This window comes from Poecilia formosa, unplaced genomic scaffold, assembly GCF_000485575.1.
Source record: "Poecilia formosa unplaced genomic scaffold, Poecilia_formosa-5.1.2 Scaffold10, whole genome shotgun sequence".
In the NCBI taxonomy this organism is placed as follows: Eukaryota; Metazoa; Chordata; class Actinopteri; order Cyprinodontiformes; family Poeciliidae; genus Poecilia; species Poecilia formosa.
This window is the reverse complement of record NW_006799949.1, coordinates 2,228,408-2,240,811: the sequence shown is the minus strand read 5'-3', so window position 1 is coordinate 2,240,811 and position 12,404 is coordinate 2,228,408. Positions and strand designations below refer to the sequence as shown.

Sequence of the window (12,404 nt, the reverse complement as noted above, 5' to 3'; positions counted from 1 at the left end):
GTCAAGAGAGCTGAGCTTCAATCAATCAGCTGGTGGACTCTGAGAGTGATTCTGACCCGTCCATGGGAAGGGTCATGTTGCAACAAATCCCTCCGCGTTCTTATTGGCTGATGCCTTTGTTTGTCTTCAGTGACTAATTGTTTCTGATCTGCTAAGGAAGTACAAGGAACCTCAATATCCATCACCACTTCTCTCTTCTCCAGAATATGCGTGGACGAAAGCAGCAGAGAGGTGAAAAAGAAAAAAACAAAAAAAATCAAAACGGGAAAAAACATCACCAGCAGCTAACAGGATGCACATGGCCCTGAGAAGGATGGCTGGTTGGATTCAGGAAATGGAGAGAGATGGAAAGGAAGGAGGGATTTTGAATCACAGCTGTTGTTAGACTGAAAAAAAAATCTGTTTTGAAGCAGGGGGAGTTTTTATTGTTCCTCCCCAACACTACAAAAAGATGGAGACACTTAGTTATCGAAGTCAGCTGACTTATTTCTACTCAAATAATTCTTTTGAGTGAAGAAACTTTAAATTAGAAAACTGAAAACCATAAACAGATCATGAGCTGTCTTGAATGACTAAAACCAAAATGTGCCATTTATTGATATTGTTGTTTCTGAAACTTTATCATCCTAAATAAAACATTCTGATGTATAGACATAAGCTCTAAACGTGGAGGAGCCGGTGGCAGGCACAATCACAATTAACTGTTCTAGTGCAAAAAAAAAGGAAAAAAGACTGGCATTTTTTGGCAAAGATTCTTACAGATTTGGCTCCAACCATAAGATGATGAAGCTCTGAAGCACTATATGCAGCTGCTTAGGACCCCTGTTAACCTGGAGTCCCCAAGAGCCCTTGAAATTTCACAGGACAGCATTAAAATGTAGAGGGCTGGCTGTAAAGACACAATGTGTACATGACAGCAGTTTAATGGTTTAATGGCTGAGGGTTTGCTTTGCCGTTGGCTCAGCTCTGATTGCCACTTCAACCTTCAGGCTAGTCCAGTGAGACTACTCACAAAACATGCTAATGAAAGTTGTTTTTTTACTGCAGGTAAAATGTTAACTCCTCTCAACAAAACTGCATGTCGAAAATGTGAACTCTATGGAATCCACTGTTGGTTTACTAAGTAAAGATCAAATACAGATAATATACAAGTTACCTTCATGGTGCTGTGGCTGACAGACGATGAGCCTGACTGGGAAATTTGGTGTAAAGAACCCCATACAACATTCAGCCAGTTCTGTCACCTATCTAAGAATCTAAGATTTAGTACAATGTACCCTCTCTAACATGCAGTGGTACTAACAACAGCAGAAGCAAATGTAAATGTTGCAAAGCCAGACTAATGATAATAAAAGTGTCTGATTGCATGGCAGCACAGCAGTGGTAACAAGGTGCTGATTTACTATCTTGACATTATATGTATGTTTCCCTCAAAACTGTTCTAAAACACCAATGTGCTGAAGGAGGAAAAGGAAGATTTTCAATAAAATACCTGGCATTATGTTATTTGATTGACTAATTCTGATGCAAGAATGTTTCTGACCTCCTACTCTTGCATGAATGTTACTGTCATACTATTGCTATGGAGATCATTCAACAAGAAAAACCATCAAATAAATAAAGACATTTTTTGCGCAGCTTTTCAGATGAACAGACAAACATAGATAGATAGATAGATAGATAGATAGATAGATAGATAGATAGATAGATAGATAGATAGATAGATAGATAGATAGATAGATAGATAGATAGATANTAGATAGATAGATAGATAGATAGATAGATAGATAGATAGATAGATAGATAGATAGATAGATAGATAGATAGATAGATAGATAGATAGATAGATAGATGTAGCTGAGTGCATCCCTGAGAGCCATACCAATAACCACCTGCTTAATTTTTTTATATATCATGACTATTATCAAGCTCCATGCTGTTTAAAAGGCTCAGTTTAAGTTAGTGTTCCTGGTTTTTAGTTCAGGACTCCACGTCTGCTAATCCCTCTCTGGTTATCTAAACATAACAATGTTTGGTTTGTCTTTAGAGGCTTTAGCATGACTTGTGATTGACTGCCCTGCTTGCGTGGCCGCACTGCTCTTTCACTTGCCACATCCTGCTTCACGTGCTCGCAGCAGAGCCTTTAAAAGCGGCTCAGAGCGCGCGGCACTCCTGAGCTGTGACCGCGCAACGGTGCGCAGACATCAGAGCGCAGAGAAGCGGCTTCGCATGGCACATCTGCTTTCTCCGTAGTTGCCCCCTTAATCAGAACCAATTCGCCTCTTACGGATTTTCGGAAACCCTGTTGTATTTTTAGAAATAGTCAATAAAGCTCGGTTGGTCAAGCGATCTCATCGTCTAAAGCAGAAGACAGAACAGGTAAGTTGCCCCCCGCCTCCTCCTTTTTTATGGTAACGTTGTAATCAGTAAATTCACTCGCTTAGAGTCATCGTTATATAGCTGACTTTCTGTAAAATATGTAAAAGATTAATCAAGCCATATTTTGCGGAAATCATTCAGATGAAACTGGGACACCTCATCGTTAGTTAAATAAAACTAAAAACCATTTTATTAAAGCACGTATAACATATGAGCAGGTGTTCAGCGTTCTACATTTGATTTAAAAATGAATTTCAAATATATGTAATTATCAATAAAAATATTTTAAAGTATTTTTTATTTTCCTCTTCCTTGCAATTTCAAAAAGCCACATCTGGTTTATTGTTTCAAGATACTTTAATCAGAAAACTAAAGACATCTCTTTAAAGACAGAGCCTCTCATACTTATCTCGGATTTTTATGGGGGGTTTTCTTTTATATGTTTTTCTTTTTTTCTTTTTTTACTTATATATTTCCCAGCTGACATTCAGTAACTGGCTGATAATTAAGAGGCGAGAAGGAGAAAGAATCCCTCAAGGGTAAGGGGGCCCACTGTCTTAGTGGTCGCGAATAGAGGGAGCCCCGGGATGACATTTTGGAAATGTGAGAATCTGCAGCGCATTCCACATGTTCTTCCAGAAGACCTATATACTGGTGTGATTATAAAGACTCCATGCTGAGTTTTCCACTGTGGTAATCTTAATTGTTTTTGTACAAAAGGGGGAAAAATATGTAAAATAGAATGCGTTCTTCAATCTGTCATCGTTTGCTTCTCTCTGTTTTTGTTCTGATTTTGCTCAAATACACTTTATTCAGGGTTTCGCTGTCTTTGCTGACTTATTACAAAAAGATACTCATAACGGTTTCTTTACATATTATAGTCTAACTTTTGTTTGCTTCAAAAATGTATTCCAAATAAGCAGGAAACTCATAACATGTTTTATTTTCAAGCTGTCAATGCCTTGCAAAAGTATTTATACCCACTGTACTTTGTCACATTACAACCACAAACCTCAATTTGTTTTGTTGAGCAGAGAAATGAATAAATGGTTTTACAACAAAAGATCTGAAAAACAGAGGGAATCTACAAACATTTTAAGTCTTACAACAGATTCAGTTTGATCTGAACATTTGAGTTTTTCTTATATGTGGATATAATTTGCTCAGTTGTATTCCATTAATGCATTTCTGTACACAGTTTTTTTCCCTTAACTGCTGGGTCCCACATGGCCTGCAAAGGCAATGTCTCTTGGCCTTTTTCAACATTGCCTTTTCTTCTTCTTGATCTTCTTTCATAAAGGCCAGATTTGTGAAGTGCAAAAATAACAGTTGTCATGTCAACATATTCTCCCACCTGAGTTCTGAATCTTTGCAGCTTCTCCAGAGTTACCACAGGCCTCTTGGTCGCTTCTCCAATTAATACCATTGACACACCTTTCATTTTAGGTAGACATGTCTTAGTAGGTTTTGTAGTTTTGCTAATCTTACTGCATTTTTACATGGTGGATTGAACATGTAAAAATGCATATTCAAGGCTTAAGGACATTGTTTTTATGATTGTCTCTGTTAAACAGTCCCAACTTTATCCCTGACCTGTCCAGTATGTTCCTTTGTTTTCATTATGCGATTTAGTAGCTGATGTTCCCTCACAAACCTCTTAAGTTTTCACAGAACAGCTTGTTTATACTGAGATTAAGTTACACACATATGGATTTACTGATCATGGGACAAATGCTTGCATCGAATTGTGTTTAGATAGATCAGATTCATTTGGTTGAACAAATTTTCATGCCACTGTATTCTGTTTTTTCTTAGTAAAAAAAAATTGATAACCATATATAAATTTATTTTCAGCTGATTTATCCTTACTGCTGGTCTATTATACAAAATTAAAAAAATAAATGAATAGATACAGAGGAGTTTATCATTTGAGTGCATGGTGGTACAACATTGTTGTCTAGCAACAAGAAGGTCCTGGGTTTGAACCCTGAGCTGGGGCCTTTTGTATGGAGTTTGCATTTTCACCCCTTGCATGCGGTGAGGAGTTAGTCTCTCTAAATTACCTTTAGGTATAGTGTGTGTGGTTATTTGGTCTGCTTGTCTCTGTGTAGCTCTGTGATTGGCACCAGGTCCAAGGTGTCCTGAGGCAACCACCACAACCTTTCGTGGATAAGACCATGAGTGGATGAGTGTTTGTGGTTTTAATTTGAAAAAATTGGTATTTAAGCAAGGCATTGTAATCTACACAGACATAAAAAAAGTTTGATCCTCTCATTGACTTTGCAAATACTACATTTCAAATCAAAATATACGATTCAATACTGTTAACAAATCCTAACGTTGTCTGTGATTTTTGACTTCCTGTAGAATGAACAACAGAGATCGCTGGAGAGTGTACAAGAGGGTGTGTGCCATGTTCTTCCTGGCTGTGGTGGCGCTCACCATTGTCCAGAGAGGCAGCATCAACATGGGGACTCCATTTGAGTTAGAGAGGCTGGCTCGTATGCACGCCTCCCCGGCAGATGGACCCAGAGCCCCTCCAGAGGAGGGACCTAGCTTGCACCTGGGGTTAAAGAGCTTCTGGAAAGCTGACAGGCAGAAGCCAAAGGCCAAAGCCTGGGCCACCACACAGGAGCCCAGGGTTACCGACGACACCAGCCCCGGTAACTGGGACGTGACCAGCTCCAACTGCAGCGCCAACCTCAACCTGTCAAGCCAGGCTTGGTTCCAGGCGCTTGAGGACAACTTCAAGCAGTTCATGCTTTATCGCCACTGCCATTTTTTCCCTATGATTCTCAACCACCCAGAGAAGTGCACGGGGGAGATTTATTTGCTCATGGTGATTAAATCGGTGGCCACCCAGCATGACCGCAGAGAAGTCATCCGAAAAACCTGGGGTAAGGAGCAGGTGGTGGACGGGAAGAGGATAAAAACCTTGTTCCTGCTTGGTACGCCTTCAAATGTTGAAGAAAGAGCTAATCATCAAAAACTTGTAGAGTATGAGAACTATATCTATGGAGATCTTCTTCAGTGGGACTTCTTAGACAGTTTCTTCAATCTGACACTTAAAGAGACTCATTTTCTCAAGTGGTTCCACACCTACTGCCCTAGAGTGCAGTATGTCTTCAAGGGGGACGATGATGTCTTTGTAAGTGTGGAGAACATTTTGGAGTTTCTAGAAGGCAGCAGCCATGACAAGAACCTGTTTGTAGGGGATGTGATTTTCAAGGCCAAGCCCATTCGTAAGAAGGAAAACAAATATTACATCCCTCATGTTCTCTATAATAAAACCTACTACCCTCCGTATGCCGGAGGCGGGGGGTTTCTCATGCATGGGACGCTTGCGAGGAGGCTTCACTGGGCCGCAGAGACCCTTGAGATCTACCCCATTGACGATGTATTCTTGGGTATGTGCCTGGAAGCGCTGCAGGTCACGCCTGTAAAACACAATGCCTTCAAGACATTTGGCTTAGTGAAAAACAAAAACAGTAAAATGAACCGGGAGCCCTGTTTCTTCAAAAACATGATAGTAGTGCACAAGCTCCTCCCGTCGGACCTCATGCGCATGTGGCATCTGGTGAACAGTGAACTGAACTGCTCGAAGAAAGTAGAACTCCTATAGCTCCGGGAGAGTTAAAGACGAAACCCTGTAGATTAACTTTACCACAGAGAGCACCAAAGGGAAATGCTGCCAAATGCAGCGAGCAACAAAGCAAACTTCCAAGTAAACTCTCCTTTATGACTCTTCGGAGAGAGTCGGAGAGCGTTTTTAATTTGTCAAGTAAATTATTGCCATTTTTAAAGGTTCATAAAGAATTGTGGGTTTATATGTATGTACTGAAAACTCTGTTAGCGTTCAAATTCAGAGACAGTATCTACCCCAATCACATTTTTAATCTGATAATATGCAGCTGCAGGCTCTGCTGCAAATGTTCAAAAATGGCCTCACTGTGCCACAAGCAATGATAGATGACTTACTCCTCACCCTTTTTGTGGTCCAAACAACAATTCTTCCACTGTCCTCTCTTTTAGATTATTACTAATTATAAACTTAAGTTTCCAAAGCACACACGGTGCATTATCAAAACATGTTTTACTGTATTTGCTGCAACATCGGAAAGCAGTTCAAATCAAGTTTACTTGCATAGCACATTTCAGCAACAACACACAGTTCAAAGTTCTTTACATGGCAAAAACAAAATGCCACGAGCAAAGACAAAAGAAACTTTATGTTACTGCGGCAAAATAAAGTGAAGTAAAAAGTTGCAGTGCAGACTAGAATTCATTTGCATCCACTTAATAATCAAAGACAACTCTAAACAAATGGGGGTTTAACTTTGCTTTAGAGCAACTTTGTTCAAGAAAAAAGTATGACTGCATTATGTTTAAGTAAAAGACCCAAATGTTTCATTTGAAATCAAGGTTGCTTTTGCTCCAGCATGCAGCTAGATGCTCTGAGCTGCCTCCTTTTGGGTAATAGAAGCTAAATGCTGGAGTTTCAGATGAGCAAACAACTGCATTAAAACAACAAACCAGTTTCCTAACTTGCATTAATCAATATAGCTACATGGCTTTCTTTCAAGGCAAAACAGTTATGTTGTTATATATTATAATACAGCCTGACTGGTTTAATGTGAAGTATTTAGTTTTTATTCAGAGTTTTGTTTGAGTCATTTAAAGCAGGTCAAATAAAACCCAAACAATATTTATTTGAAAAGAAAAAACTAAAAACAATTGTATGAAATTAAATTAAAGTGGTGTGGTGGTGCGTTTGATTTGTTATGAAAATTTCATCACACTTGAGTGTTTTCTAGTGACAAGTTGGAAAACTGGTGGAAATTATTAGGTGGATTGGTGCTAACTATGGGAAACGTAAGACAAAGCTGTGCATTTCTCTCCACTAAAAGTGTTCAAATAATAAAGGAAGTTGTTTAGAGATATGGATTTTACAGCACTAAGTGATGTGTTTGTGTCTCCTTAAACATGGTCTGACTGGTTTAAGGAGAGACAAACTATCAGAGTTGCTCATAGATTTTATACTTTCAGCCTTGACAGAAATGTATTTGTCGTAGAACTCTGGATTATGCAGCTACTTCCGACTTTTTTGAGTTGAAATTATGATTTTTATTTTCATTTTTCCAACTAGGAACTCAGAAAATCCAACTTCTGTGGACAAAGACAGCGCACCATACGGGCGTGATTTATGCTTATGTCAATCTTGTTAAATGAAAACAGATCAAGTATAAAATTAAGAAACGTGAAAGAATAAATTATTTAACAGACATAAACTCAAATAAATATGTCTTACTTAAGTTAGTGTACTGCGAGCCAAGGTTGTTTTTTGGTTGTACTTGATTTAAAGCAAGAAAACAAAAGGCTTTGAAATTGGCTACTTTTTCAATCGCTATGTTATCTACCCTAAATAATATCTAAATTGGATATATATAGCTGGATTTACTTTGAATAAATGCAATATTTTAGAGATCATACTGAAATACTTTAAAAATAAATAAGTCAGAACATTTAAACATTGCTGAGCGCCTTATGTATGTTATTCTGAAACTTCAAAATTGCAGAAACGTCAAAATGTTCAGTGTGTCATATTGAGGCATAATCTTTCAATATCACTGGCCACTTTTAGAACATCTGAATAACATAATTCATTTCACTTGTTGCTTTGGAACATGTCTGGTTTAATCTAGAGGTCTACTGGATATATATATAACTTTAAAAAAAACATCTTTATACCTGTTTCACACATTAAGTCTGTGGATTTAAGTGCTGATATACTTGACATAAATTTATGAAAGGGAGGTGACAATAACACTGTGAATTTCAAACTGTTGCTGGTACGATTGTATGGCATCTGTTGCCCCCCAGTAAAAGAAGGGGGGCAAATGTGGGAGTTCTTGAATTTATTTAAATGTAACAATGTAAACTTCTGTGATTACAACCCCAGGTGGCAGGGGTGTAGTGGGTGGTGATTAAGACTAAGTCATGTAAATGTATGTAATACTGACGCACACGTGTGTATATATTTCTATATACACACATACAATGTATGTACAAGTGATGTCTTCTGTAAATAAACCTTTTCACAATCTTAACGATCAATCTGTCCTACATTGGCTATCTTTGTCTATCAGCTCCTGAAATCTCAGTGCAAGTTCAGATCATATCACCTAATAAAAGGAGATCAGCGTCACTGTGAGTGTTTAGGTTACATAGCAAAACTTACGCCAGAGAAATTACGGACACAAACGTATTTTTAATTCGTCAAACCCATGCTCAAACCTCTATGTTCATGAAGTTACCAGAGGGAAACGTCTCAGACTTCGGATGTAACATTTTGTCTTGTGTATGCTGAGTGTTCTTGTCTGTATGTCTTTTCAGCAAACTCATGAGTCATGAATGTCAAAGCAGATTTTCATAACAAAAGAAATACCTTCCCCTTCGGGCACAAGTACAAAAGAAGGAACACAGGAATGGGAATATCTTTAGATTGTGTTTCATGAGAGTGCGCTTGTCTAACCAGTAGCTAAAAGTTTATCTCCTTGAACCATCTCTTGTTTTACAGACATGTTAAAATGATTTAGAGTCAAACCTCTGAGCTGATTTATCTCTTTTATTGGATTTTTTAGCGTGGTTTATCAGGTCCAACACTATAAAGTGTGTGCCTATCATGTACTGTGTCTCTATTAAGGCACTGCAAGAATCTTGAATTAGAGAAAAAAGTGAATAAATCTGCAAGAATGTCATTAGTAGTGTGGTTTGAATTTGAATTTGCATTGAGCTAAAGGGATGAGGGTGGAATTTGGTTACAGAAAACATAGAGTAGTAGGCAGTGGGACGAAAGTCAGCTTCTTGCTTGAACACACACAAGCCACAGAGGGTGGTTACTGCGTAAGAGGGCACCATGCTTTAATTTATCTAAAGTTTCTCTGCTTTTTGAGACTCTTTCTTTCTGAGCATGCTGAAGAATAAAAGCACAGTGTGCATGCTTGATATTGCCTGCTCCTCAAATCAGAATCTATTCCTGTCTTAGTTCAACAGGTCTGTTCAAAGATTAGTTAAAAATTAATTTGTATTAATTTTTAACTAATCTTTGTTTTATTTGCTTTTGCGTCACAGAAGTAGAACTAGACAATAAAGATTAACATAAAGCTAATAAGTCATCAGTATTTGCCCTTGAGTTTTATTATCTTATGCATACAGGGTTGCATAAGTGGGCACATCTTTAGACTACTGCATGCTTGACCAAACGTCTGACAGGTTTAGTCTTCATACATTTATACATTTAATCAATTATTGTGAATCAGATGAACCCAAAACAAACTTCAGGTTTTTTACTTTCTGTAATGTTCCCATTTAGCATCCTTTAGCTGACGGCAGAGTTAGCAAAGATGCTACAATGGAGCTCAGTGATCTTAAAAAACATCAGTCAGGTATGCTTTATACATACATTCCATGGCATAATGAAAACAGACATAAATTATGAATGGAAATATGGAAAAACAATGACACCACAAAACTGCATGTGTTCCCTAAAATACTGAAAACACAGAAGGAAAAACTGATCTGGGATGATACTAACAGGCAGGGAGCTGCTGGAATTTCCAACAAGCATTGGACGCATTCTGCTTGGAACAACAATGTGTTGTACACTCAATATGTCTATGGTGACGAGGATGGTTATGAAAAAGAAAAAAAAAAAAAGAAAAATCATGCTGTCCTGGGCTAAAGTTTTGTGAAAGAATGCATCATGGTTTGATGAAAGTACACACAAAGTCATGAGTTATGACTAAAAGACATGTTTGGAACAAAACAAAGAACACCACGCCCACATCGGGGTGGCAGCATCATGTTCTCGGGTTACTTTTTTTTTTCAAGTGAAATTGATTTCAACAAAGTGGATGAAATAACGTACAGTTCCAGAAAAAAAAAAGTCAGTTTGACGCAAAGAATTCAAATTGAAAATTAAAAATTAGGAGTTGCTTAGCCAGAGTCTAGAACTAAAACTGTGTGAAAAACAATGTGCTGAGCAAGAGATGTCTACACAATTTATTATACTTCAAAAAACTTTTGCATGAGTGGGCAAACATTTCCAGATAAGAAGATAAGGAAAAATGGATGCTGAGATTGAATAATATGTTTTCACAAAAAAAAAAAAAAAAATGTTTCATGGTGTTTCATAGATGAAATGTACAAGATAAATGGAAAGAAATTGAAATGGCTCTCATGTTCTCAACCATATGGTTTTCCATCTCAAATAATTTTTTGTTACAAAGTGTTTCAAAGAGGAAACACTAAATCCATTTATTTATGCATTTTAAGCTAAATTTTTATAATATGGTCTTCAAAGGCATAAAAAATACATTATTCAGGTACAGCACAAAAAAAAATCACTGTATTCGCTCATATTGTAAACATAATGCATAAAATGCTGGACAGTAAACGTGGAAAACAACATTGTTCTTGTATTAACATATTCTAAAGCAGAAGCCAAGTCAAAGATGTGAAGATGTGTATAAATCAAAATCAATGATAAGCAAATGAAAAGCAAAAACGACTGACTCTTTTCTTACCAGCCTTTTCCAAGCATGTGGCAGCTACATTGAAAGCCAATAAACCAGGACAAAAAAATAAATAAAAAGCCCTGAAAAAATGACTTTTTGCTTCATGATAAAGAAAAAGGAACTCAATTTCAAGCATAAGTGGAATCAGGAAAAGTGACAGAACGGATTCATCAAGCAGCTGTCAGAATGTCCTGTACATTCTGGTGAAAATTTCTCACTCCAGTGATGATGTTTGTCTGTGTCAGCAAGTACACAACCAGCATCCAGGCCAGAGCTTTGTGTTTGCCAGCACTAATTAGAAGGAGCCTTTGATGTCAGTCTGATAGCAAAGTCAGTTGGATGAGGATGCAAACTTTCACAATAGCTCTCCATCATTCTAGAGCACCACGACTGACAGAGCTTTAAACAAGGAATATCATTGTTTACCCTGATCATCATTATGACAGAAGCAAATTAAGAAAGCCATGATTTGTCTACTAACTACAACAAATTGAAAACAAATGGATGTTCTTCTCTATTCCCATTACCATCTGTTAGATTCCATCACACTATATTCAACATTCATTTCAGCTATTAAGTTGGAACTAAAACTGTTATATTTATTAGGATTTTTTTGTAATAGATCAACATTGTTTTCAACTTTCTTTCTTTTTAACCAATAAGAACATGAATAGCACAGCATGCATGTTTTTTTTCCATTTAATCTGATAACCTCAAGTAAAATGTACTGCCTTCAGAAGTCTCTTAATTAGTACATAGAGTTCTTCTGAATGTAATGTAATCTCAGTATAAACACAGCAGTTCTGTGAAGCCGTGAAGGTTTCACAGAACCTTCTGTGAAGGTTTGTTTGGTAACATTAGTGAGCAAACATCACTGTGAACACCAACTAACCAGACAAGTCAGGTATAAGGCGAAAGCTATTTCAAGCTTTGAATAATTCAAAGCTTTATTTATTACTGTGCCATACTCTTTTCATCTTCACCCGAAAATGGAAAGAGCATGGCGCACAGTTGCAAACGTAACAAGACATGCTGTTCACCCAAAGTTAAGCTGGGCCTTAATCAGAGAAGTAGCAGGACCCCCACGATGAAGGAGCTGCAAAAAAAAAAAAAAAAAAAAAAAAACAAACAGCTGAGCTGGTGACAGGTCCAACTGTAGTAAAGTTATATCTGGTTTGTGGACAAATGGTAAAATTAAATTCATTGTTAGACAAAAGCAATTAGAAACTCTGGTTAGAGTTTGTCAAAAGCCAGAAAACATAGAGAAAACATCATCATGTTGTGGGAATACTTTTCTTTACCGGGAAACAAAAGCTTGCCAGAGTTGATGGACAGAGTAATTTAGAAAGAAAATCTTTAAAGGGTTGCATAAGTCTTTAGGCTTGGGCAGAGGTTCAGTTTTTGTCAAGAGTATAACGTAGCAAAATGTGAGAAGGTTCAAGGATTTTG

General features: G+C 37.4%; 1 protein-coding gene across 1 annotated transcript; it reads left to right on the top strand.

The window, feature by feature from the left end:
• The first annotated feature begins 2,164 nt into the window (after positions 1-2,164).
• b3gnt7 (UDP-GlcNAc:betaGal beta-1,3-N-acetylglucosaminyltransferase 7) lies at positions 2,165-8,493 on the top strand. The gene is made up of 2 exons (XM_007541567.2): positions 2,165-2,379; positions 4,747-8,493. The coding sequence occupies exon 2, from the start codon at positions 4,748-4,750 to the stop codon at positions 5,999-6,001; it is 1,254 nt and encodes a 417-aa protein (XP_007541629.1). The 5' UTR covers positions 2,165-2,379; position 4,747; the 3' UTR covers positions 6,002-8,493.
• The last annotated feature ends 3,911 nt before the right edge of the window (positions 8,494-12,404 follow it).